Source organism: Rhinoraja longicauda, chromosome 8, assembly GCF_053455715.1.
Source record: "Rhinoraja longicauda isolate Sanriku21f chromosome 8, sRhiLon1.1, whole genome shotgun sequence".
NCBI lineage: Eukaryota > Metazoa > Chordata > Chondrichthyes > Rajiformes > Arhynchobatidae > Rhinoraja > Rhinoraja longicauda.
Window position 1 is genome coordinate 32,553,397 of NC_135960.1, and position 27,947 is coordinate 32,581,343.

At 41.2% G+C, this 27,947-nt stretch overlaps 1 protein-coding gene across 8 annotated transcripts in view; it reads left to right on the forward strand.

The window, feature by feature from the left end:
* Nucleotides 1–27,947, forward strand: part of agap1 (ArfGAP with GTPase domain, ankyrin repeat and PH domain 1) — a 615,219-nt gene that overhangs the window by 156,743 nt on the left and 430,529 nt on the right. For 3 of the 8 annotated variants that reach the window (XM_078403560.1, XM_078403562.1, XM_078403563.1), the window contains exon 1: nt 2,040–3,839. The exons of the other annotated variants lie outside the window; for them this stretch is intronic. In XM_078403560.1, coding sequence (XP_078259686.1) covers nt 2,357–3,839 — 1,483 coding nt within the window. In that variant the 5' untranslated portion in view covers nt 2,040–2,356. Of the gene's footprint in view, nt 1–2,039; nt 3,840–27,947 lie in introns of those variants that run through there. 8 annotated transcript variants of the gene reach the window in all.

The following is a 27,947-nucleotide window of genomic DNA, read 5'->3' on the forward strand; positions in this document are numbered from 1 at the left end:
ATTCCATCATCCAAATCATTAATATATATTGTAAATAGTTGCGGCCCCATCACCGAGCCTTGCGGCACTCCACTCGCCACTGCCTGCCATTCTGAAAAGGACCCGTTTATTCCTACCCTTTACTTCCTGTCTGCCAACCAATTCACTATCCATGTCAATATCCTACCCCCAATACTATGTGCTATAATTTTGCTCACCAACCTCCCGTGTGGGACCCTATCAAAGGCTTTCTGAAAATCTAGATACATCCACTGGCTCTCCTTCATCCATTTTACTAGTCACATGCTCAAAAAATTCCAGAAGATTAGTCAAGCAGGATTTCCCCTTCATAAATTCATGCTGACTTGGACCAATCCTTTCACTGCTATCCAAATGCGCCGTTATTACCTCTTTAATAATTGACTCCAGCATCTTCCCCATCACCGATGTCAGGCCAACTGGTCTATAATTCCCCGTTTTCTCTCTTGCTCCTTTCTTGAAAAGTGGGATAACATTAGCTACCCTTCAATCCACAGGAACTGATCCTGAATCTATTGAACATTGGAAAATGATCACCAATGCGTCCACGATTTCTAGAGCTACCTCCTTGAGTACCCTGGGATGCAGACCATCAGGCCCTGGGGATTTATCAGCCTTCAGTCCCATCAATCCACCCAATACTATTTCTCGCCTAATGCAAATTTCTATCAGTTCCTCTGTCTCCCTAGATCCTCTGTCCTCTAATACATCTGAGAGATTGTTTGTGTCTTCCTTAGTGAAGACAAATCCAAAGTACCTGTTCAACTCTTCCGCCATTTCCTTGTTACCCATAATAATTTCACCCATTTCTGCCTTCAAGGAACCCTCATTTGTCTTTACTAATCTTTTTCTCTTCACATGCCTGAAAAGAAGCTTTTACTGTCCTTCTTTATATTCTTGGCCAGCTTCGCTTCGTACCTCATCTTTTCAGCCCGTATTGGCCTTTTTGCTACCTTCCGTTGTCCTTTGAAAGTTGCCCAATCCTCTGGTTTCCCGCTACTCTTTGCTATGTTATACATCTTTTCTTTTAGTTTTATTCCATCTCTAACTTCCCTTGTCCGCCACGGTTGCCTCTTACTCCCCTTAGAATCTTTCTTTCTCTTTGGAATGAAATGATCCTGCATCTTCTGGATTATGCCAAGAAATACCTGCCATTGCTCTTCTACCGTCATTCCTGCTAGGATCCTAGTCCATTTGACCTTGGCCAGCTCCTCTGTTTGTCTTCATAGTCCCCTTTGTTCAACAGCAACGCTGACATTCCTGGTTTAACCTTCTCCTTCTCAAATTGCAGATTAAAACTAATCATATTATGGTCACTATCTCCAAGCGGTTCCTTTACCTTGAGTTCCCTTATTAAATCTGGTTAATTGGACAATACTAAATCCAGAATTGCCTTCTCTGGTAGGCTTTAGTACAAGCTGCTCTAAGAATCCATCTCAGAGGCACTCTATAAAGTCCCTTTCCTGGGGTCCAGAACCAACCTGATTTTCCCAGTCTACTCTTCAATTACTTTTTAATTGCTTTTAATTGCTCTTTAATGTTTCATGCAAAGCACTTTGAATTGCTTTGTTGCTGAAACGTGCTATATAATTAAGGCAAGGCAAGTTTATTTATAAGAAAATAACTGCAGATGCTGGTACAAATCGAAGGTGTTTATTCACAAAATGCTGGAGTAACTGAAGAAGGGTCTCGACCCGAAACGTCACCCATTCCTTCTCTCCCGAGATGTTGCCTTAGTTATAGTGCAGTTAGTGTGATTTTAAAGTGCGGGTAGATACAAAATGCTGGAGTAACTTAGCGGGACAGGTAGCATCTGTGGAGAGAAGCAATTGGTGACGTTTCGGGTCGAGACCCTTCTTCAGACTGATTTTAAAGTGCCTCTGATTTGAGAATCTCGTGTATTTTTAACAGTCCATTCCCATCGTGAGGAGATCCAGACCAGTGTTTGGAGCTCACACTCGCTGTGTGTCTGCACCTTCCCCCGCCCCCGGGAGTCGGTGCTTGTACACGCCGGCTGGCGGATTGTAGGTCGCTGCTCTGCTCAGCTCTGCTCATTTGGGAAGATGTTGGGCTCACTGGAAGCCTGGAAATATTCTTTGATTGTCCAGCGTTCCCGGTCGCAGGCGAGCGGTCTGGCACTGAATTGACCGGAGGGTAATTGAGGAGGAGGGGAATTGATGGCATTGAGGTCTGCCCGCTCGGACTCCCCGCACACCTGAGCCCCCCGTGTCCACGCTGCAGCCCGTGTGAAGTGGATCCGTGCCCACTCCGGCTCCGGCTCCGCCTGGGTGCTTGCTCGGGCCGCCCCTTGTGCAGCCGAGAGGTTGACGGAGCCACCATGTACCTTCTGGACAACGAGCCGTACCCGGAGATGATGAAGAGGGGCACTCCTCAGAGGAAGACCGTCTACCGCATCTCACTCACCCTGGTCAAACGGGAGGCCACCGTGGCCGAGAGCGGGGGCAGAGCTCCCCCTTCCCCCCGGCACCAGGGGGCTTCTGAGGCCGGACAGGCTCAGCGGCCAGGAAGCCCGTGTCCGGCCGAGTGCAACGCCGGCGAAGCCGAGGATGAGTTTGAGGCGCTGGGCAGTCTGCGGAGTTTTCGGACCTTCAGCACCGGGCACCTGGAGCTGGGCAGGCTGAAGGTGGCCAGAAAGTCCCGCGATCAGACCTGCAAACTCCAGAGCACCCCGACCAAAGAGCTGGTCACCTTGAGGCGGAGGGATGGGGCTTCAACCAGACCCAGCAGCATGTTGGCCACCGTCGACGTGGAGTTGAAGAACAAGAAAAATTGGACCGAGCGCTTGGGATCAGCAGCTGAACCCAAAGATCAGGTTTGTGGGGGGAAGAGCCCCAGCCAGGGGAAGGACTTCCAAGACGAGAGGAGTTGCCTTGAAGCAAGTGGACAAGGAGATCTGGGTAAAGCCATTCGCGGTCAGGAGTTCTCGTCACCCTCTGAGTCCAGCGAGGCAGAGGCGTCTTATCCCAGGAAATCGCCAAACGAAGACGAGAGATCTGCTTTGAGGAAAATAGAGACAACCACGCAAAGGAATGATTCACCGAAGAGCCTTTTAAAGGATGAGGAGTCCTTAGCGATGCCTTCCGAGTCTGATTTATCCAAACAACTAATTTCAAAGGGAGAGCATGGTGTATTATCAGTGGCCCCTGCAAGACACTCATCCTTGGCTGCTGATTCTTCTTGTGTAGATGCTATTAAACAGCCCCCTTCGTTATCTTTAGCAACAGACAAAAGGCATCCAAGTTTACTCAGAAGAAGCTTTAGCTTCAGTTTCAGACACTGGAATGGAGAGGTGATGAGATTTAAAGCGTTATCAAAAGAGAAACATCATGGCAGCTCCAGCTGTCTCGCTCGAGTGGAAACTGGAAGTGAATTAAAAATCCAAAAGCCTAATTGTGGGGAATCTTCAAAGAATGAGAAGCGGAACACTTTGGATGTCGGAGAAGTCCTAAACAAAACGGACCCGCTCTCTGAGCAAGAGCGGTGGGAAAGGGGTAAACGGAAGAACAGAACTTTAGACAATAGTGACATTCATAAGCTTTCTGAAAACCGGGAAATGGGGAAGGACTGTTTTATAACAGGTGGTGCGAGATCCAGTTCCCAAGAGCACAAACTCTTCAGGTTTTTCAGCGGCATTTTCTCAAAACGCGATGGCACTTCAGCACCTGTTGCAAGTCCATATGGAAAATCACACAGAGATTTTATTTCCAAATCCAACGAATATGCTAGTGTCCAGAAGAAGAGCGGATCAAACCTTGAGCAGTCCAGTAGTGAGAGTATTGATGAAAATACTGCTCAGAACGGTATGGAATTGATTGTGTTTTGCTCTTCTGCTTGTTAACTTAAGTATTTTCAGTTAATTTATTCTGGATATTTACATGGTTTTACTACTTGCAAAATTGATAGGCTCGCCATGAGGTTAACAAATGGTTGCTTGGGTCACAGTAACATAAAAGTGACACGGGAAACGTGAGCTGCATTAGCATATTTAATCCAATGAGAAGTGAGTATAGATCAGAATTGTTATTTGATTGATATTGAGGTGTTTTCTATAGAATTATAATGCTATTAATTCTGACCATGTGAGCCCCTAATGGATTTAATGCATTAAAAAACAGGAAAAAACAGGCAATTAGTATTAAGACAGCAAGTACTTTCTGTGCATTAAGTAATTCACGCGATATATGCTGGAAAGCTTACAATTACAAGATGAAATAAAATGAAAAATGCGGCATTTTGTGACTAGGAGAAGAAAATTATTTTGTAAAGTTATTTTTTGAAGAAGAATTTTGTTTTGGGTGTCTGGCATTATGCTTAATGACTAATAATTTTATGTATTTAAGTTCAGTTTTTATGCATTTCTGTTCAGCCACTTCATATTGCAGAACATTTATCACGTTCTATTCTGCAACATAAACGAATATTTTTAATCATGTTTCTTAATTTTAATATTTTAAAGTTTTTTGAAAGGATGAGGTATCGAAAACTAAGCACACATTTTCTTGCCCAACATTCTTTTGCATCCCCTCCACCCACCCTCCCCTCAATTGTGTTTTGTGCACTATTCCCGGCAGTATTTTAATTTGGGCTTCAATCATAGCTGACTTTGCCCAGTGAGCTCTTGGCAGCAAGCTATTGGTCAAATGTGCATTTTTGAAGGAATGGAAATAATGTGGCATTGAGGGTTGGTGAGCATGTGATTGTTGTTATCTAATGGAGTTTAGGATCCATTGGGAACTAGGTGGACTATATATTTTCTCAAAGACTTTTGTCAGAAATGGGATTTGATTTGTAGCATGACCTGTAATTTACAGTCAGATGGAGAATGGTATTGCTTTCTGTGACAGGTTGAGATCTTTATCACAGATGATTAAGGTCAAATGGAATTGAGGTCAGGGTCTGTTTAGAGTTTCATGTCAACGTGAATATTCAAAGGACTACCAGATGCTGAGACTTTGGCTTGGCAAAAATCAAATCCCAAATTCATCATCAATGACAAAAGAGCTAATCCCTTGTTAAAATTGAATAGTGGGTAATGTCATTTTGTGATATCTCAAGGTCATATGATTCCTGAAAAAGTACATCAAAAGATTCAATTAGAAAAACTTAAAGCTCTATTATCCAACTCTTTTCTCAATTTAAAAAAACACTTGGTTAAGGGGATAATATGGGATATGATACTTATTGGGCTAGAAAATAGTTTTCCCACACCATTGATCCAGGGGCGCTTGTTAGAATCCACCTTATCTGTCAGGGAATTTTAATTTCAAGTAACTAAATCATCTGGAAATTACAAAGAGGAGGCAAGTCTCAGCAGCAGTAACCTTAAAACTACTGGGTTGTTGTAAAAACTGGCTTGTTTCGCTAATGTCTTACAAGGAAGGAAACCTGTTATCATTGTTCAGTTTGACCGACATGTGACTCCCGACCCAGCGTTTTAGACAGTAGGTGCAGGAGGAGGCCATTCGGCCCTTCGAGCCAGCACCGCCGTTCAGCACGAGCCAGTACCCCGTTCCTGCCTTCTCCCCATACCCCCTGACTCCGCTATCCTTAAGAGCTCTATCTAGCTCTCTCTTGAATGCATTCAGAGAATTGGCCTCCACTGCCTTCTATGTTATGTTAACGATTCACTGTCTATTCCATTCAGGGATAGATGACAAATGTCATCATTGCTCGTGATGTCCAAATTCCATGAAGACATACAAAATCATTGTTGACATTGAGTTCAGAGTTTTATCATTTTAAGCACCAGTAGTGGTGCTACTTTGGTAGCAGACAAATGTGGAGCCATGTGAAGAGATTTAACACTAGTATAGTGAGGGTCTGCATCGGGCATTTGTTCACTTGAATTGAGTTGCAATTCTGAGAGCAAAGAAATTGGTGGTTGTGGCAGACACTGGCAGTGGCAAAATCTGTAAATGCAGTTAGATTTCAACTTCCTGTGGAAAGTTCGACTTTGAATTCAAGCATTAACGAACATTTACACAAGTTTCCACAGAGGATGGTTTTAGTTACAATGAGCAATTTAGACAAGAGAGTAACAAGAAATTGTTTAAACTTGTCTGTCAATAATTGGTAGTCTCCATTCTGTTATCCTTTCTAACCATCCATTCTTCACTTGAAAACTGGAGTCAGTGAAATGGGGGGAAGATGATTGAGAATTCAATTTAAAAAGCATAATACATTAAAGAATTATGCACCACCAAACATTATATTTTGACATCTGAACGAAATACAATAATGCTGTGATTTTTTTTAAAGTGGTGAATTAGTAAATTAAATTTCCTTGACAAACTTAGAATGAGATTTCAGTTATCCAAGTTTAAAAATATGGAATATTTGATAGCTTGTACTCCATTGTGAAATTGTTGTATTAGATCCGTAGAAGCCCATTTATGTGGTATAATTTTGTTAAAGCAAAAGGTTTCTAGGATATAGAACCAGCTGAGGTTTTGGGTGTGCGATGCATTCAAGGTGAGCTGAGATCTTTCCCTTCATTGTGCTGACTTGGGCTCAGAGATCCCAAGCTGTTCAAGTTGCAATCTCCTCTCACTCCTTGAAGTAACACATGGATAGATTCGCTTTTGGATTTTATACTAATTTCTGGTGAACCTGGACAATGTCACAGGCATTCAGGATTAAATCGACTCTCAACATTGAAGTTGTGGAGCAGCTCATATGATAAGTAATAATAATCTGATCAGTTTTGGTTTTTCTGAGATTGGGGAAAAGAATTCATTTGAATTAATAGAGTGCCTTAATGTGCTCATGGCACTACATTATATCGCTGCTGTTTGGTTGTCAGATTCATAGTTCAGTGCAGTACATAATGAATAAATTATCAAATTGGAAGATTGAGAGAGAAAAAAGGAGCAGGAATAGTACACTCGGTCCTTCTAGCTTGCTCCAAGACTTGAATAGGTTTGCAAGTCAGAAAATGAGTCTTGAAACACAACCTTCAAATGGAGACTCTCAAGAGTTACCAAGTAAATGGCCTTTGCTGGCAGTGATTCAGGAGAAAGCACCTGTATTTAAATTTCCTTGACAATGCTCTGAAATGCTCCATTCTTTTACACTGACATCCCGGCCTTGGTACAAACAAAATGAACATGAAAATATGCACAAAATTTTAAGAATATAATTTATCTGGAATGTAAGAAGTCCATCAGATATCTTTGTAAAAAATTTTTTTTTTTAAAGGCATCTTTCTATTTTAAGGTTTAGCTTTGCTCCCAGAGAAAAAACATAACTTTAAGTCTCAAGTGCTAGAATTTCAAATATCTTGCTGAGAATAATGAGTAATCTGATAAAATTTTGCCAAAGAATGGAACTAACTCTAATCAGTTTGGGAATTTGAAGTGAATGTGGTGGATGAGGGTTCAGACAAGTAATTTTGTCTGGTCTGAGCTGGTCTGACTTTGTGCATAGGTGTAAGGCCATTGGCCATAATTGTTAATACTTGTCTTTTACTCAAAATGCTGCCTAACTGCTGAGTCTTTCCAGAATTTTCAGTTTTATTTAACTTTGTGTATTTGCGTTGTATGGACACATATCTGGAATTTGATGGCAGAATATTTTGTTATTTAAATTATTCTAATCTTTAAAGTAGTTTTTCATGGCATTTGGTTTTATTCATAATTAAAACCAAAAGCCCTTTGCAAGCTTTATTGATATTAGCTCAAAACCACTTAATTCTGATCTTCACAACACAACTGAACTGCAGAGATCAAGATTATATTGTGTGCTCAGTTTCCACTATGTTTGGAGGTGCTCTGCTTATGAGATAGGCAGAAATAAAACATCCAGAACAATCACTGGACTGATTTCCGGTGATCCAGCCCATGGAAAATGATTGTACGTGAACAATGGATGGAATTCAAGTGTGATAGTTTTGCATCACTGGATACCTTTCTGACATCATGTGTCTAGGCTTGAATATGTGGGAAAAGGTGCCAGATGTGATTTAGAGGCTGGAATTGAATCCCAGGGCTGCTTTGGGGCTTTAAGGAAGAAGGGACACGTGTGTAATTGGCAGATATATGTTTCCTAAGGTATTTTAATAAGGAGGTCTGATATTTTACTAGCTTACAGCTTTTTGAAAGCAACTAGCTGGGCTCCTTGTAGTTGCTAGTGACAAGTGTGGTTAGTTGTGAAAGATAGATACATACACGGTAGGGTTCAATCAAGCTCTTCTTAAAAGATAACCGAGAAAACTATTTAAAACTCGGCAACTGCTTTAAAGAGGTGTTGGGCGTATGAGGTATTAAGACATATGAAGGTAGATAAAATATCCTGGGGCTGATTGGATGTATCCAAAGAGACTGGAAAGCTAGAGGAAAATTGCTGGCGACATTGGGTGAGATATATGAATCATTGTTAGATGTCTGCAGGGTGGCTAATGGTGTGTCTCTGTTGAAGATGTGTGCAAGGAAAACTCTGTGAAATATGAGCCATTGCACCTAACATCCATGATAACCAGGTTACTGATGAGGATTTTGAGGGATGTTATATATGCATTTGGGTAGATGGGCTGAATAGGATAGTCAGCATGATTTTGTAGGGAGAGGTTGGGGAGGACTTTATTCCTTGGAGTGCAGGAGGCCAAGGGCTAATCTTCCTGAGGTGTAGCCTAATATATTTGCAACCTAATATATTTGTATCTTAATGCTGTTGTTATTTCAGAAACTGAAATTGTAGATTTTTGATTTTCAAATTTGTATATACATTGCAGATCATATAAACCTGATTACTACCCAGTGTCCTACATTACAGAATCCTCAAAAAATTATTGTGGCATGTAGAGGCTAATATTAGATAGGAATATTTATTTCACTTTGCCAATAAAGCAGTAGTTTCACATTCAAACATTCCAGTTGATTGTGAAAGCAGTTTTTGGGTGTTTCATGTTAGGAATGTGTTGATTACATCAGGACTCTTAATAAAGTAACTAGAAAAGAGTGCTTGCTGAAGCGAGGTATTTATGTCAGTGACATTTTTGTACTTTAAGGTTGATCTCCATAATACACATTTTAGTGTTTATGTTCCTTATAAACTTAGGCTGTCGCCACATGCTTTGTAACTATTTAATTGTGCCTTTAATGTATATACATGCACAGTGGAAATCATTGAATATACTGGATGGAATCTTGACACTAATTCAGCTATCCTCCTGACTGACGGTCGGTCTCTTTCATTCATTGGTAATTGGTAAGGGGTTTGTTAATTTGATTTTCAACAACAATATGCATGTTGAATTCTGTTAACTGTAAGCTGTGTAGTTTAAGGAAGGAAAGACAGATTTCAGACACCTCAAATCTTATCTTTGTCGCACAGGATTGAAAGCTTCCCACATAAAATTCAATTAATATTATTATTAAATCAGTGTTTCAGATTTAATGAATCTGAGGAATTTGATTGCACAGTATTGATTTTTATTTTGTGGCTCAAAATGGAAAACAAAATTGTCAGTATAACTGAATGGTTATATGAAGGTTAGATGCACGTGTTAATATATTTTCCCATTTAGTACTCAATTATTTTCGGCAAAACTTAAAATTCAAAGCTTTTAAAGATTGTGTATTATCTGTCATTGGTCAGGAGAGGAAGTTTAAATGATTGTTTGCCAGCCCAACCCTTCAGTCAGGGAACTATCTCTGGAATGCAGCAGTGTATCTACCTTTGTAGGCTCCCTGCTGCTCATTGACCGATCCACCTTTTTTCCTTTTGTTGCTATGCTCTGCTGCACCATCTACCATTGTTTTGCAAAATGTGTTTGTTTGCTCGGAAAGCTTAAAAGACAAAAATCTATATCATTAAGCAAAGATGAAGCCCCTCAAAAAATACCCTTTTTTATCATTGCTTATGTCTCACGAAAGCCTGAAGCTCACCACCATGGCTTTGCTGCATCATCTGTCTTATTGTTGTGCTGATGTGAGCGATTCACTTGGGATCATCGGAATGGCAGATCCCATCTTGCATTAAACTTGCATGCATTTTTGGATGAAAAAGTTAATATAAGGAATGAAAGATTAATCGCGACAGGAAAGTGCACAGGAGCCTACGGGATTCTTCTCCACAACCCCCCCCCCATCCGATCCTCAATAACGATTAAACCTTTCCTTAGCAATTCCTCAGAGGGGACTAGAGATCGAGGCCAACTTAACTGAGCCCGACATGTTAGGAACAAAAAAAGCTGGGGTAACTCAGGCAGCATGTGTAGGAAAAAAACCCTGCAGATGCTGGTTTAAATCGAAGGTAGACACAAAATGCTGGAGTAACTCAGCAGGTCAGGCAGCATCTCGGGAGAGAAGGAATGGGTGATGTTTTGGGTCGAGACCCTTCTCGTAAATTTTCCCGGTGTGGGACGAATAAAGGAATATATTATTATTCTCGAAACGGCACCCATTCCTTCTCTCCAGAGATGCTGCCTATCCCACTTTTGTGTCTATCTTCAGTTTAAACCAGCATGTACAGTACCTTTTTGCACATGTTCAGGACAAAAACATATACCCACTTGTATACATGTAATATTTGTGCATTTAACATTGCCATCTAAGAGCAGTTATATTTGAGTGTCTGCACGTGGCTCTGGTTGAGAAGTTCTGGGGATTTAATCTATTTCATACTGGAGCACTGTCCTGGTAACTCATTGCCAGCTAATATGGGAGCAAGATAAAATATCGTCAATTGACTTGAAATTGTTTAATATATTTTTACATTTGTTTTATATATAAAATAACTTGTATTTAATGCGGAGGATTGAGATTTAGGGCGACTACATTGCTCCTGAATTGTAAAACTCACTTGGTTCAACAAAAATATTTTGGGGAGGAGACCTGACATCATTCCTTGGCCAGGCCTTCATCACAGAATTGTGGTTTCCTGCACTCTGAAATGATCCAGCAAGCCACTTGATTATGTTCTAATTTCTATATGAAAGCACAATAGGGATAATACCAGTCTAAACACCGGCATTGACCTGGGCACAGAACGTGGATGTGGCGAAGTCACTTCCAGCTTGATCAACCTTGGAAAACCCTCTTGGGTATCAGGGAATTGGTGTCTAAATGTGGAATGCTTTCCTATAATTTAGTTAAGCATCAACCGAAAATCATGTGTACTGAATCCTTCTTTGCAAAAATGTATCAAACGCCTCTCTCGCAATCCCTGAGTATGTTCAGTCCTGCCAGAGGTGGCAGCACAGGTGTGTGCAGGTGATAGGGAGTAGTTGTGTCAGTCATAAACTTAGACTCTCGGCACCATGAAGGTTCATGGCATCAGGGCAAACTTCTTGTTAGTATAGATAGGATCAATAGGTGGCATGAACATGGTGCGCCAAAGGGCCTGTTTCTCTGCTGTACAATGCATTGACTCTATTTTGAGAACTGCTTTGAAAAAGCACTGAAATTAGCATGGGCACAGAATGTACCCTGGGTGGTCAAGTCTTGAAGGCTTGGTCTGTGGCAGGTAGTGACCAAATCAACATATAGAATGAATACACTAACTCCTCTTCACCAATCTACTTGTTGCATTTGCATCTGTCAATGGCAGCAACAAAGGAGCAACCACTGCACAGTCCTTGTGAATACAAAATCCAGCTTCACACACAGGTCACCATATTTGCTATTACGCCATTGTAAATAAGATAGAGTGAACCGATGTGACAAGGTTTAAGGTTTAATGTGATAGGTTTAATGTGATAGGTTTAAGGTGAGGGGGGGGAAAGATTTAATAGGAATCTGAGGGGTAATATTTTCACACAAAGGTGGGTATTATGGATAGAGCTGCCAGATGAGGTAGTTGAGGCAGGAACTACTGCAAGGTTTAAGAAACAATTAAACAGGTACATGGATAGGACAGGTTTGAAGGGATATGGGCCAAATGCAGGTATGTGGCACTAGTGTAGATGGGACCTGTTCGTCGGTGTGGGCAAGTTGGGCTGAAGGCCTGCTTCCACGCTATATGAGTCTATGACTGTCTATGACTCTATGACAGCTCGAAGCCGGGCATCCATGAGATGCAGTTGGCCAGCAGCAGCAGAAATATTTAATGTCGCAGTCTATCACGATCCCTATTTCCTTATGAAATAGGACATTTGGCCCAGCAAGTCTGTTAATTTCCAGAACCTGTTCTTTCTCCCTTGAACTTCCTTTCAACCGCCTGAACTATGGATAATTTATAGCATCGTCTTAACCTACCAATTAGTATGTGAGAAGATGTCATTAAATTGGAAAGGGTGCAAAGGAAGTTCACCAGCATGTTACCTGAACTTGCGGGCTTGAGTTATAGGGAGAAGTTGGATTGGCAGGTACTTTTGTTTTAGAGATACAGCCTGGAAATAGGCCCTTTGGCCCATCGAGTCCACCCCAACCAGAGGTCACCCGCTCACACTAGTTCTTTGGCTCCCTACAAACTCGGATAACAAAGTTGAGTCAATGAGGAATGCAAGAGTGGATGCCAGGAACAGCACCAAACAAAGGTAAAAATGTATCAACCTATTGAAATTATAGTAGTATTCTATGCTTACTAACAGCAACAACTGCATGCAGAAGATCAAGCAAGGTGCTTCTACATCCAATGGATCGACTAGAAACCCTGTCATTCCACATCTGGTTGTGAATAGTAATGTGCAATTGAAATACTAATGGAAGAGGTGTTATGTGAATGCCCATGACAGATTTGAAACCTTCCAGTTTGTAGCAAAAAAAAAGAAAGCAACTGGAGGAACTCAGCAGATCAGGCAGCATCGGTGGAGGGAAAGGAGTAGTCAACATTTTGGCTCGAGCCCCTTCATCTGTCCATCTATGTGCATACATGTACATCTGGCTCAAAAACTGAGGAGGAAACCAAGGAGGGAGAACCAATAATACTATTGGAGTTCTCTCTGTCAGGAAGAAGGAAATCCAAGAATGCAAAACCTAAAAGACTGTTGATAAGTTTTGGTGTATGGTAGGGAGGATTAATGGCAAGAGCATTCTGAAATAGCAAATTAAGTGTAATGCTTTCCGTGGTTGCTTTCCTTTCTATGAGAGTGATTTTGTTGCTTCCTATGCTGGCCATTTTGAAGCTCCTCTTCAGTGAAGCATTTACACATAAGCTTGTTTTTTCTTCTGTGCTACTTTATGCTATTTTATATTTTGGACAATCTACTTCGAAGTAAGTTAAGATTTCTTAATTCCATTTTCCATGCAATAATGAGCCATCAATCGTTGTGGCTCTTTTCCAGCACATTCCCTTGGTGTCAACGACACGATGCGGATCATCACTGGCTGCCTACTCCATACTCCGACGGATCTCCTGCCGGTGCTCGCAGGTATCGCACCCGCCAAGCTTCGCAGAGAGTTTTTCACTCATAGGCTGGTGTGCAAGGCCCCATCGGACGGCAAGCATCCTTTGCACCACCTCCCCCAGGATTCACAGCAACTGAGACCTCAACGCCTGTCATCTCGTCACCCTTTCTCCCGTCATGCAGCGACCCTCTGTGGCTCCGGTTTCAACATACTAGGAGCATGGAGAACCGGCTGGGAACAGACATCGCGACCTCCTCAATTCACTGTCGCACCGAACATCACCCGGCTCAGACATGCCCCGCAAAGAGTGGGTCGCCCTGAACCGACTCCGCACAGTGGTTGGCCGGTTCAACGCCAACATGCATCTTTGGGGGTTGCGTTCATCAGCAGGCTGCGTTTGTGGAGCAGACCAGCAAACAGCGCAGCACGTCATTTTCGACTGCTCTGTCCTCCACCCCCCTGGTGGAGGGGTAGACCTCATGGCCCTCGACAACAGCACATTGCACTGGCTACAGCGCCTGGAGGGCGTTACATAATTTCTGCTGCCTTAAATGCAAGAAGAAGAAGAAGCACAATCCCTTAGGACTGTCATCATCTTTTCCCTGTTAAAGGAATTTCAATACTTTCAACTTGTTTCTGTGAATGTATTCTGAATCCCTGATAATGTTGCTACTCCTCTGAAGAGTCATAAGTATTTTCTGCATGCACACACGGAAGTTCCTCACAGCTACTTTCAAGAGAGATGGAACTCTTTCCCCCCCCCTCCCCATCCAATGTTTTCAGTTGTGGTTCAATTCAAATTGGATCACCAACAGAGTGGGAACTCTCGGTTCCATTTAAACATAGTGGGGGGCACTGCTGGGGTAAGTTCTTTGTTTTTCATACATTCTACCAATTATTAACAAGGAGGATTAGAGTATCTTTCCATGGTAAAAGAGAAACAAAGATTTTGTATGCCTGATGATCATGGAGTTATAGTCATACAGCACAGAAACAGAACTTTTGGCTCACCATGTCCATGCTGACTATCAAATTCTATTCATACAAAAACTAAATTGTTGTAGTCTTTCTTTCTAAAGACCATCTTGTTCCTTAGTTTACCACAAATCTGCATTGCTTAGTTGAAGGTAGATACAAAATGCTGGAGCAACTCAGAAGGACAGGCAGCATCTCCGGAGTGAAGGAGTGGGTGACGTTTTGGGTCACCCATTCCTTCATTCCAGAGATGCTGCCTGTCTCGCTGAGTTATTCCAGCATTTTATGTCTACCTTAGATTTAAACCAGCATCTGCAGTTCTTTCCTACAAATTTTGACTACTTAGTTGGCTTCCTGTGGACGTTATTTAATTCCATAAGCAAAATCCTAGAATGCAATGACGCTGGGCTTTCTGCATTTGTTATACTTCTATAATTTAGTTATCTTCCTGTTGTTGATTGCATGAAAAAGCGGTGCTGAATTCAAGTCCAACTACAACACAGGCAGGCTTTCTGTGAGGATTTTTTTTCTATCCATTTAAACCCACTGGATTGCATTACATTTTAAAATTAACAGAAATTTGGAACTTGACTAAGAACATCGTAAAGTTGGTGGTAATATATTTCTGAATTTGGATGTATTCTACTTAAACAAGAAACTTGATGGAAGCAAAACTGCTGAAAGTAATCCTTCACAGAAATTGACTTTTTAAAGAAGTATCGGAGAGTGTACCTCAGGCACTGACATTCATTTTCCAATCTTCTTTGGCTGCGGTATGGTGCTGACAGGCAGGTGTGTGTTACTTTTGTCTGCATGAAATAGAAAGGGATGGACAGCAGGTCTGTCCAGCCTAAGTCCCAGTGGGCAAATCAATAGAAAACAAATTCTGGAAGGCAGTGTAAATTGGGCGGTGTTTATGGTCAGGTTGATCAGACAGTCAGTACAATTTTTTTCTTGGTCACTTTGCGGCGTTTTAACTTATCAAAAATTCAGATGTTTTTTGACCGTCCCACATGGCAGATTCTTGAAAAAATTAAAATACTATGTCAACCAAGTGAATACAACATGTCGTATTAAAATCTGAATCAGCGGAGAAGACAAAGGGTACTGGTTGCCATGTATTTTAATGTCTGGAGGATTGTATGCAACAGGGTTTAGGTTTAGAGCAAATACAGAGTGCAGAATATAATTCTTAACATTGTAGTGCATCAGTTCCATAGACAATGTTCAATGTACACAATGGGGTAGAGGTGAATTGGACAGCACACTAGCTATGGAACTATGGACTGCTCAGAACCCTGATAACAGAGGGGAAGAAGTTGTCCCTGAGTCTGGCATTGCATGCTTTCAAGCTTCTGTAACTTCTGTTGGACGGGAGCAGAGAGAAGAAAGATTGTGAACAGAGGGGTGTTGGAGTGTTTACTGAAGGCACTGTGACAGGTGGATAGGCTAGCTCTAAAGACATGCAATACACTTACCTTTATTGAGCAGGACATGGAACATAATAGCAAGGAGGCCATGCTACAACTGTATGAAACCAAAGATGGTTACAACTTGAGGATGGTGTTCAGATCTGGTCACTGTACTATACAGAGGATGTGATAGCACTGGGGAGGGTGCAGAGGGGGTGAGGTCTGGATTTGACAATGATGCCCATGAGGAGAGACAGTCCAGGCTTCATTATTTAGATTTCTATGGTTGTCTAATCTTTATGCCTGCCGTTGAGTGGTTGTATAATGTTGACAATAATGCTGGATAATTGCATCACAATATAATAATAATGCAGAGTTAGGACATTTCCTGCTAATTTGTGGATAAATGATCTAAGCAGTGTGGGTATAAATTATAGATTGCTTGGCTCTGTATGTTAGTACCTGGCGACTCCAAGCTCTGGTATCACTCTGTGCTGCAGATGGCTCCGAATGCTCAGCAGTTGTCATTGATTTATGGAGTACAGTAGTGTAATAGTTAAGTCACTGAACTAACACACAGATATTTAGATTATGATGCTAAAGACATGAATTCAAATCCCATTGTAGCGGTTGGAGAATTTAAATGAATGTAATTTAATAAATCTGGAATGTCAAAAACTTCTAGTCGCAGCAATGGAATGAAATGAAAGTACCAGATTTTCATAAAAATGCATCTAATTCCCATTTGTCCTTTGGGGAGGGAAATCTGCTATTAGAGAACTGGGGCTGTATGTGGCTTGAGACACAAGCCCATGCTTGACAATTCAGGGACCATTGGGGATCGACAACAAATATTGTTCTCAACTGTTCAACAAGTGGAATTCTCTGCCTCAGAAGTCAGTGGAGGCCAGTTCTCTGAATGCTTTCAAGAGAGAACTAGATAGAACTCTTAAGGATAACAGAGTCATGGGTATGGGGAGAAGGCAGGAACGGGATACTGATTGAGAATGATCAGCCATGATCACATTGAATGGTGGTGCTGACTCGAAGGGCCGAATGGCCTACTCCTGCACCTATTGTCTATTGTCTTTGCCAGCAATGCCCAGACCTTGTAAAAAAGGAGAATGAAAACCTTAACAGTTGTTCCTGTTATCTGTTATGTATCGGCACAATCTGTTAGTGAACGCTTTGCTGTACCTATTCTACTTTATTTACACTGTTCTCGCCAACCACAGTGATTGCAGTAAAACTCTGGTTGATTTTGCTTTTATTCCATTAAAAACCATATAACCATATAACAACTACAGCACGGAAACAGGCCCGTTCAGCCCTACCAGTCCACGCCGACCACTCTCTCTGACCTAGTCTCATCTACCTGCTCTCAGACCATAACCCTCCAATCCCCTCTCATCCATATACCTATCCAATTTACTTTTAAATAATAAAATCGAGCCTGCCTCCACCACTTCCACCGGAAGCCCATTCCATACAGCCACCACCCTCTGAGTAAAGAAGTTACCCCTCATGTTACCCCTAAACTTTTGTCCCTTAATTCTGAAGTTATGTCCCCTTGTTGGAATCTTCCCCACTCTCAAAGGGAAAAGCCTACCCACGTCAACTCTGTCCGTCCCTCTTAAAATTTAAAAAACCTCTATCAAGTCCCCCCTCAACCTTCTACGCTCCAAAGAATAAAGACCCAACCTGTTCAGCCTCTCTGTAGCTTAAGTGCTGAAACCCAGGCAACATTCTAGTAAATCTCCTCTGTACCCTCTCCATTTTGTCGACATCCTTCCTATAATTTGGCGACCAGAACTGCACATCATACTCCAGATTCGGCCTCACCAATGCCCTGTACAATTTTAACATTACATCCCAACTTCTATATTCGATGCTCTGATTTATAAAGGCAAGCATACCAAACGCCTTCTTCACCACCCTATCCACATGAGATTCCACCTTCAGGGAACCATGCACAGTTATTCCCAGATCCCTCTGTTCCACTGCATTCCTCAATTCCCTACCATTTACCCTGTACGTCCTATTTTGATTTGTCCTACCAAAATTCAGCACCTCACACTTATCAGCATTAAACTCCATCTGCCATCTTTCAGCCCACCCTTCCAAAAGGCCCAAGTCTCTCTGTAGACTTTGAAACTCTACTTCATTATTAACTACACCACCTATCTTAGTATCATCTGCATATTTACTAATCCAATTTGCCACACCATCATCCAGATCATTAATGTAAATGACAAACAACAGTGGACCCAACACAGATCCTTGGGGTACTCCACTAGACACTGGCCTCCAACCTGACATACAGTTGTCAACCATTACCCTCTGGTATCTCCCATTCAGCCATTGTTGAATCCATCTTGCAACCTCACTATTAATACCCAACGATTTAACCTTCTAATCAACCTTCCATGTGGAACCTTGTCACATGGGTTGTGGATGAGATCATGATTGGATAGTGAATGCAATGCCTCTGTGTTGGTCATATAATCCGTGATGCTCAATACTGCATTAATGGGGTGGATTAATAGGTTGTCAGTCAATTTGCTTTCCAATCCATGAAAAGTAGGTGTTTGAAGCTACTGCCGTGTAATTTTAAAATATGAAATTACTGCATAGATTCAGTAACCATTGTTCACCTGATTTCTGACAGCAGTAGGAAGTTCTATTTTCAGAGTAGAAACTTCTAACAATTCCCTTTTTACAGAGAGCACTGAGCACTACCCTGTTTATCACAGGTCTGTCCCTTCCATCAAGTCCATCTTCATTGTGCGCTGCAGGAAGACTGGATGTATCATCAAGGACGCATGCCACCCTGGCCATTCTCTCTTCTACCTTCTGAGATTTGCTTGACAGCTCGGACGTCCAGACTTAAAGAACAATTTCTTCCCCACTGTTGTCAGACTCCTGAATCAATCAACTATTTCACACCTACTTCCCAGAGGTTCTGCTGTATACGCTTTTATTAACTTTGCCTCATTTGGTTATTTTGTGATTGTATTTCAATTTTTTGTACTTCAGATTGCACTACAATCTTGCACAATTCTGCTGTTTTGCATTCATCATTGTATTTACTGTCGTACAGGAATTTCATAGCACCATGGTATACATGACAATAAACTGATCCGAGATATAATTAGCTTTTAATACTTTGTTTAAATTTTCTATCTAAGTTAAGTGGCTTTTGTTGCTTTGAATAGTTTGAGTTCAGTAAACTTATAGCTGTGGCTCGAGAGAATAGTTAAATGTTTTATTGCATTCCCATGACATCTTAATTTGGCACTGGAGAGATTAAGGCTTTGATTATTTTAAAGTGCGATGACAAATTGTTCAGTCAGGTATGCAGTATCTGTGGAAAAAAACAATTAATGTTTCAAAGCAAAACTAGTTTCAAAAGAAGAGAAAACAAAAGGAAAAGTCTACAATATATTGGAAGTCAGGAAGAATGAAATGACAGAAAGGCTAATGATAATGGATAAGAAAGGTAACTAAATGAAGGTGACTAAAAGGCACCTCGTGTGTTTGCAAGGTGAACCTCGTGTGTTTGCAAGGCTGAACTGGAATGTGTTTCATTGGAAGATAACGTGCTGCTCCAAGTTGGCATTGAACCTCGCTGGAAGAGTGCAGGAGGTTGAGGAGACAGAATTGGATGGGGCAATTAGGTGATTATGGTTATGCTGGATCAAGCTTGCAATTGAACAGAGATGCTCAGCATCACAGTTGCCCAATGTGTCTTTCATTTCCAAATCCTCAGAGACAGATTTGTGAGCAGCAAGCAGATGTTATAAATTGAAGGAAATTGGTGTAATATTTGTTTTATCCAGCAGAGAGGTTTATGGACTCTGATCACTGAAGTGAACATTTCAGGGCAGGCATGACATCTCCTGCACTTATCTAAGCAAGGTCCTTTGGAAAGTGGTAAGGTATGTAGCTCAGCTTGGAATGAGCCAGTGTGGATGAGGAAAAGGTCCCCTTGGAATTGTGAAAGGACGGAAAGATGTGTCTTAAAATGATGGAGGATGATTCATCAAAAGTGGGACAATGAAACTGGGCATGGTGGAACGTGAGAGCAATAGAAACCCTATCAATTAGAGAGGGGAAGAAGTGGAAGGGATGAAATGGAATGAATGTTTAGGTACCCTTGAAGGGGAATCCTAGGTTGAGGAATAATTTTATATATGATTTCAAGCAACTGTAATAATTTCCTTTTTAAGCTATTTAATCTTTTAGTATTTCACATTATTGCTTCAAGTTTCAATGTTTTGCTCAGCTAATTTATTTATGCTAAAACTGATATTTACCTCCATTCCCCCTTTTAGATTAACATAATTGATTCTTCTGCAATATTTTGTTCAGTCTTTTCCTCTGTATACGAACGTTCATTTCAAAATTGTTTTCGGATAAGTATACACTAACAGTATGGAAATTTATGCTGACATGCTTTCATCTCAGCCTGACGAATTTAGATTCAAATTCAAATACTTCACCTACTGAAATTTATAACTGAACAGAGGGGAATGTTTTGTTTTGTTTTGTGGGTCAAAATAAATATTTAATTGCCCCCACAATGAACTAAAACACTTGGAGCAAACTGAGACAGGGTGTTTGATTCAAATCTTAGAACTAAAGGAAATGTTTAAACAGACTTGAGCATCTTGCCTTTTGGCTTTCAGAAATTGCATAACATTTTGTTTTGAGGCATTTTTAACTTCTTGCCAAGAATAGGCTTTCCATAGTTTTATTGGGAGAAATTTATTTTTAAATTAAAAAAAATAGTATCTGACAGACAAACATTTTTTATCTTTACCTTTATGTACCAAGAGTTAAAATAATTAGGATGATCCTTTACTAAAAGTATTCTTTATTGGCTGCATTAGTACTAGTTTTTTTTATATCCATCTTTACTGTAGTGCAGTGTATATTGTGTGGTTGGAAAGGTCTGCAGTTGCAACTTGTACATGCTTGACTAATCAAACCAGTTTGAGCCTGGTCAACCAGGCAAGATAATTAAACGGCTAAGGGTAAAGGTTGTGACAAAAGCAAATTGTGGAGACTGTCTTCAGGGTGTGTGTGTTAGTGGTACACAACCTAAATATTGAGGTACTTTTTCTATGATGAAAGATGCTGGTCTGCAGTTGAATGATGATTGATTGCACAAACTTCAAACATCTGGGTTTACGGTTGTGTGCTGATGGTGGCTAACAAAGCTTAACACACTAATGTTGCCAATTAATTTGCAGGAGATTTTTTACCAAGATGAAACTCAAATTGTGGTGTTACGATATTCACATAAGCGTGAAGACTAAAGGTTTTTTTGAATTTTATACAAACCATGCTGGACATAATAGCATACAAAAAGTTACTTAGAATATAACAGGTTTTTTTGAGGTATTGAAACTCTGTGATTAAAAGTGGTAAAGTGCTTTTCAAAGTTGCATGAAGATGCATCGTCTTTCAGGTGTGATAAGATTGTGACAGTGGCATAGGTTCTGTAAAGTGTGATGTTTTTTACTGTAGGGGAGGGGGATTAAACATGCTATCCATGCCTCGTGCATCACTTGTTACATCAGCTCCATGAACAATGTGACTTTACTGGTAGACCATTGATGGGGAGCAGTTGTACTTTTTTTCATATCTTGACACTTGAAATACAGGCCAATGCAGATCACAGGCTGGGAGCTGTATGTATACAACAATTTAAAATTCCCTTTCTCATTAACTTTCCCTTGCTCTCATTCCTCTCAAGCCATCCATTCCTCCCCCACTTCTACAGTGCTCCATAATTCTTTTCTCCTTCCCTAGTGTGTTCTTTGACTCAAGCCCACTTATGGTCAAAGAAGGAAGCCCATGCATGCTGAATCTACCTCAGAACAGTAGAGTTATTTCCACTGCCCTGTCTTCTTCCCAAAGCGCAGCAAAGAAATTATTTTCTTTCAGATACTGTAGCTTTTGAATATGGAATCTGCCTCCGCTATTGTCCATGATAGCATATTCCACACGCTAACTGGTTCCAGTGTAAATAAAAACAACCCTATCTTTCGTGTCACTTTCGATGCTTTTGTCATCCATATTCCTTCTAGGTTCCTTCGTTTTTGATCCCTCTGCAGTGGGGACATTTTCTCTTGACCTACTCTGTGTACATCTTTCAGAATTATAGCTCAGTCAGATCCTCTATGTCGCGAGAGCATCCTCAGCTACCTTAAGGGCCTGTCCCACTTAAGCGAGTTTTTAGGCGACTGCTGGCGACTGTCATAGTTGTAGCAGGTCACTGAAAAACCGGCGACTGGACCCCCCTACGACAAACTACAACAATCTACCACCTAGTCGACGTCAGGCTATGGCAAGCTACCGACAACCGGCGACCCAATCGTCGCGACCAGGACGTCCACCTACGACCGCACCTACGACCACACAGTCGACAACCAAGCTACGACCCTGAAGACTGAAGACAAGTCACGTCATTCTGGCCTCCAAAACAATGGAATCACCCAGTTTCCATATAAAAGGGGGTGCATGGTAGAGTTTCTAATCATTCTGCATCATGACTATTTGAAAGTGATGCCATGAGAAACTACTCAGAAATATAATAACTTCATACATCAATTTGCCATCAAAATGTCGAGAATTTCCTTTATTGATATTGAAACAAACAAAATGTTAAAGGTTGATAAGAACATACAACAGTGCATACAATAATATTGTAATCACATAACATTTGTATCTATATTGTTTTTCAATTATTTATGTACTCCCAAACCCCAAGGAGGGTCATTGAGTTTCAACAACCATCAAACTTTAAAATTCAAACTTCAAACATAATACAAGTGCAAAAACATGCAAAACCTAACCATTTATGAACACATTACACTGATGGATGATCAGATAAAAATCTCAAACTCAAGTCCCCACTTGTGTCCTGGGTCTCTGTTCTGGGGTTACCCACTGGTGCAGGTGTGGGTGTGTCAAGGCTGGGGTAGTCTGTGATTGCAGCTGAGTGCTCAAAGTTACTAGATCTTGCAGGCTGCAAGGCAGTGTATGCCTGCTGTGATAGTGTTGATGTAGCCTGTCGCTACTGTATCTGTGAGTAATATGACATTACTAGTGGTGGCATCAGTGATGGTCCCATCAGTGACTGTGGCTGCAATACAGATACATATCAATATTAAGTGAAAGGCAAATAGATCAAAACTTTTAACAAGCTGTGTGTGACAAAGAATTTCAAGTCCAATTCACAAAAAGTATTATAAAATGAGATACCTGGTGAGCCTGCTGATTTAGATTTTTAGATTTAGAGATACAGCGCGGAAACAGGCCCTTCGGCCCACCGAGTCCGCGCCGCCCAGCGATCCCTGCACATTAACACTATCCTACACACACTAGGGACAATTTTTACATTTACCCAGTCAATTAACCTACATACCTGTACGTCTTTGGAGTGTGGGAGGAAACCGAAGATCTCGGAGAAAACCCACGCAGGTCACGGGGAGAACGTACAAACTCCGTACAGACGGCGCCCGTAGTCAGGATCGAACCTGAGTCTCGGCGCTGCATTCGCTGTAAGGCAGCAACTCTACCGCTGCGCGTGGTCCCGTCAGTGGCATCTGTTGTGGTAGTCCCATCTGTGGCCGTCCCATGTGCCCCATCTGCTGCAGAGTCTGCAACACACATGAATTCATTGAAAATATTTCATACAAAAATATAAATTAAGATCAAATATTAAGGTAAAATGTCCCCAAAATTCCACAAAAATCATAAAATATTTACCGCCTGGGAGAAGTTATGGGCCATCGTCATGGCAGCGATGGTGTGTTGAACTACACGTCCTCTGGAATCTTGAGCAGCTCATTCCTTAAGAATCCCAGGAAGGTGTCAACAGCCCTCTCATGTGGTGTCTGGGGCTGTGTCACGGCCTGTCTGGCCTCCCTGGCCTCTGTTGCCTGTTGCATGAGCTACAACATAAATGAGTATGATACAGTTAAGTAAATCTTGAAAAAAATGATGGATGGATGAGAAGAGAACTCTGCCAAAAAATTCCCCAAAAGTACTTACCACTGTGATCAGCTCCCGCTGACTCTACCTGATTTGGTCTTGTGGTGGAGCCTGCTGTGGAGCTGGCAGTTATCCTGCTCCTCTTGCTGTGCTGCTGACTGGTGGAGGGGGTGGATCCAGAGGTTCCCTCAAGTGGATCAAACTCCTCATCACTGGACATAATGGGCAGTGCCTTCTTCTTGTCAAACTGGAAGAAAATGTGTTTTTACAAACTTTCAAGACCATCTGGACATGGCAAGCAAGATGACAATCAAATGATCAATTTAACAATAAATTTCTCATTCTTCCTATGAAATTGTAATATTTTCTTACCATCACCATTAAAGTTCATCTGTGTTCATGCTGCCCATACTACCAGTCTTTTTATGTCACTTTGAAGTTTGTTCCTCCTCACGGTTCACTTTTCCTCCAAGTGCACATTTGGAAATTGTACCCTCTATTAATGTAATAAAATGAAATCAATGATCCTTGTAACGATCCTCAGAGAGCTCCACCGTATACTTCAGTCCAAAATACAACCTTTCACCTCTACCCTCTGCATCCTGTTGTTTGGCAGAATTTCTATCCATGATGCTATGGCCTATTTTACTCACCTTCAGTTTTGATGACAAGCTTATGGACGGTACATCAATTATATCAAATGTCTTTTGGAAGGTCACCGCACTAATTTCATTTCCCTCATTGGCCTTCTTTGTTACTCCATTGGAAGTAGAAACTGCAAATTACTTGAGCATAATTTGCCTTTAACAAATTCTGTGGAATTCTCTGCCTCAGAAGGCAGTGGAGGCCAATTCTCTGAATGCATTCAAGAGAGAGCTGGATAGAGCTCTTAAGGATAGCGGAGTCAGGGGGTATGGGGAGAAGGCAGGAACGGGGTACTGATTGAGAATGATCAGCCATGATCGCATTGAATGGCGGTGCTGGCTCGAAGGGCCGAATGGCCTCCTCCTGCACCTATTGTCTATTGTCTATGCTGGATTTATATAATCAATCTACACATGTGCAAGTCTATGTGCAAGACAATTTATGTATCTTTTATTTATAATGAATGATCTCTTGCTCTCTTGCTGCTGTAACACTGTAAATTTCCCCGGTGTGGGACAAATAAAGGAATATATTATTATGTATCCCATCTTGAAATTAGTTTTGTGCTCCTGCTCAGCAGCTCTACCGCGTGAAATTGTTATTTGTGCAAATCATGCATGAATATTGAGAAGGAACATGGTAATTATCTTAACTGTTGCTATCTTACAAATTTAATTTATTTCTTTGTTCATATTCGTCTAATAGTAGGCTTCATGTTGTATAGGAAGGAGATTCAGGAGCTATGTTCAATGATATTTCCCGGTTGAACGTAATGCTAGTTTTATGTTAAAGAAAACACATGAAAACAAAAGGATCGTGATTTCTAGATAGAAGAAAAATGAATATGGCATAATGAACAGTAGTTACCTGTAAATAGTAGATTTGCTTGTTGAGGCCCAAATTTGTTCTCAAGGAGAAGGAAGCATTGTATTTTGATCTTAATGTGATATCTTCAAGACCTAATGACATCATCAGTCTAATCTTTCAGATGATTATTAGCTCTGGGATAAGAATGTGTTTTGTTGTATAAGGTTGGATGGTTTCATGCCTGATCCTCAAACTCAGTTTTCATTGTATACATGGAAGTCTTGAATATAATCTGTGGTAGCCGATCTTTCCTCTTTTTTAATCAAATATAACTAATTTTGCAAGTGCAATGTAGCATGATAGAGTAACAAGCTACTGAGCAATTAGCTTTAATTAGATGAGAAGTGGAAAAGAGGTATTTCACTTATGTATAATTTTGGTGGAAGAAGGAAATTTTATGGTTTAATGTGAAGTAATTGTTTTATTCAATCTTGTATGATATTTAGGCAGTTGCGACTTCCTATTCATTGTATGCATTCTATTTTTAACCAATTTAAATATAAATATAAGTTTGCTAACTTGGGCAATATTACTTTGTCCTTGATGAGCTGCTTGTGAGGCTCCTTGAATTGCAGAATTGCAAATGTGACATGGCACTGCCAGCATGACGTTCAGTAAGCACTTCCGGAAGAAGCATTTGATCAGTCTGAAGAAGTGTCCAGACCTGAAAGGCTGTCTGTACATTTCCCTCTACGGATACTGCCTGAACTGCTGAGTTCCTTCAGCAGCCTATTCTTTTGCTGGTGATTAATTTATTTTGGGACTATGTAAGGACAAGAGCAGGCTTTGCCATATAGCAAGTTTCCCCCATTTCAAAATATGTGGTGGATATACACCATAGTGTTTAATTGTGTATAGCACAGGAACAGGCTCTTTGGCCCACAATGTCTGTGCCAAACATGATGCCAAATTAAACTAATCACCTCTCCCTGCACATGGCCCATTGCCTGCATATCAATGTGTCTGTCTAAAAGACTCTTAAATTCCATCTGCCTCCATGACCATCCCTGGCACTTACCCTTAACAAAGCACTTGTACCTGAGGCTTTATTGCCCTACTGCCTATGTGGACATCAAAACAACTGTGCTTCCTATTCCATGGCTAGCTGCCCAGCTGAGCTGGATGATGTGCCCGTGATCTCATTGTTTCAACAGCAGCTCACTAGATTGTTAATAGGTAATGGCTAATGTTTGTGGGAGAGCCAAGCGTAGAGGATGATTTCCTTTCACTCTCAGACGTACCAGACTAAGTGTAAACGGCTGTTGGCCAATGACATAAAACTTGACAAATACTGTAATGCTGTACATTCCATTCTTTTTTTGGACTGCGCTCCTCACTGCAGAAATATTCCGAGCAAAAACATTGTGATCCTTGGAAAGATCTCAAGTTATTCCTTTGTAATCTGAGGACTAATGTACTTGTATGGCTCTGCATGGATTGAAGCAGTTTTTTTTAACCTGTGATGCATCTTTATCCCAGAAAAAATCTGTTGATACTTGAATCACTTCATAGCTTGCTGTTAAAAATAACTTGCATTTGCATAGCTTCCAATATGATTAAAATATGCTGTACAAAAGCATTATCAAACAGCATTGGACATTGACCAAGGCGATATGAGGGCAGATGGGGGTATATCTTCGGAAGCATCAGAACAGGCAGGATGATAAAGAATTCCAGAAACTGGGGTTAACAAGCTGCAGAATTCCCCTCCGATCGGGGGAATGGAAATCAGGTTGCAGAAGGCCAGAGTTGGAGGAATGCAAAAATTCTGAAGGAGTTTACAGGCAGAGAGAAATCGTGGAAGGATTTTGTGTGGATATTTAATTTAAAGTGTTGCTGGACTTGGAGCCAGTTCAGAATCAGGTCAGTGTGTACAGGGGTGAAGAGGTATAATGTATGGAGTAAGGGTAGTACTAAATAAGTTCATAAATCATAGGAGCAGAATTAGGCCATTTGGCCCTTCGAACCTATTCTGCCATTTATCATGGCTGATCCATCTTTCTCTCTCACCCCGTTCTCCTGCCTTCTCCCCATAACCTTTGCTACGCTTACTAATCAAATACCTGTCAATCTCCGCTTTAAAAATAACTTGGGCTCCAGAGCCATCGATGACAATGAAATCCACAGATCCACCACCTTCTGGCAAAAGAAATTCCTCCTCATCAGCTTTCTAAAAGTACGTCCTTTTATTCTGAGGCTGTGCCTTCTGGTTCCAGGCTTTCCCACTAGTGGAAACATCCTCTCCGCATCCAATCTGTCTAGGCCTTTCGCTATTTGATAAGTTTCTAAGACATCCCCCTGATCTTTCTAAACTCTAGCGAGTACAGGCCCAGAGCCGTCAAACGTTCATCATGTGTTAACCCGAACATCCCAGGAATCATTCTCGTAAACCTCCTCTTGACCCACTCCAATGCCGGTACATCTCTCCTTAGATACGGGTCCCAAAACTCCACACAATTCTCCAAATGCGGTCTGACCAGTACCTTATAAAGCTTCAGCATTTACATCCCGGCATTTATAATCTAGTCGTGCTATTTTGTTGCATGATATCCAGTCCACAAAGTGACTCTACATAATCAAGCCATCCATTGTAGAGATACAGGAATTTGATTAAATTTGACAAGGAATTTGAATGCCTTGCACAGGAAAATGGGCCAAATCATGTAGCATGCCAATTGTCCATAGTTGGAACCACAGTGGTGCAGCTAATAGAGCCGCA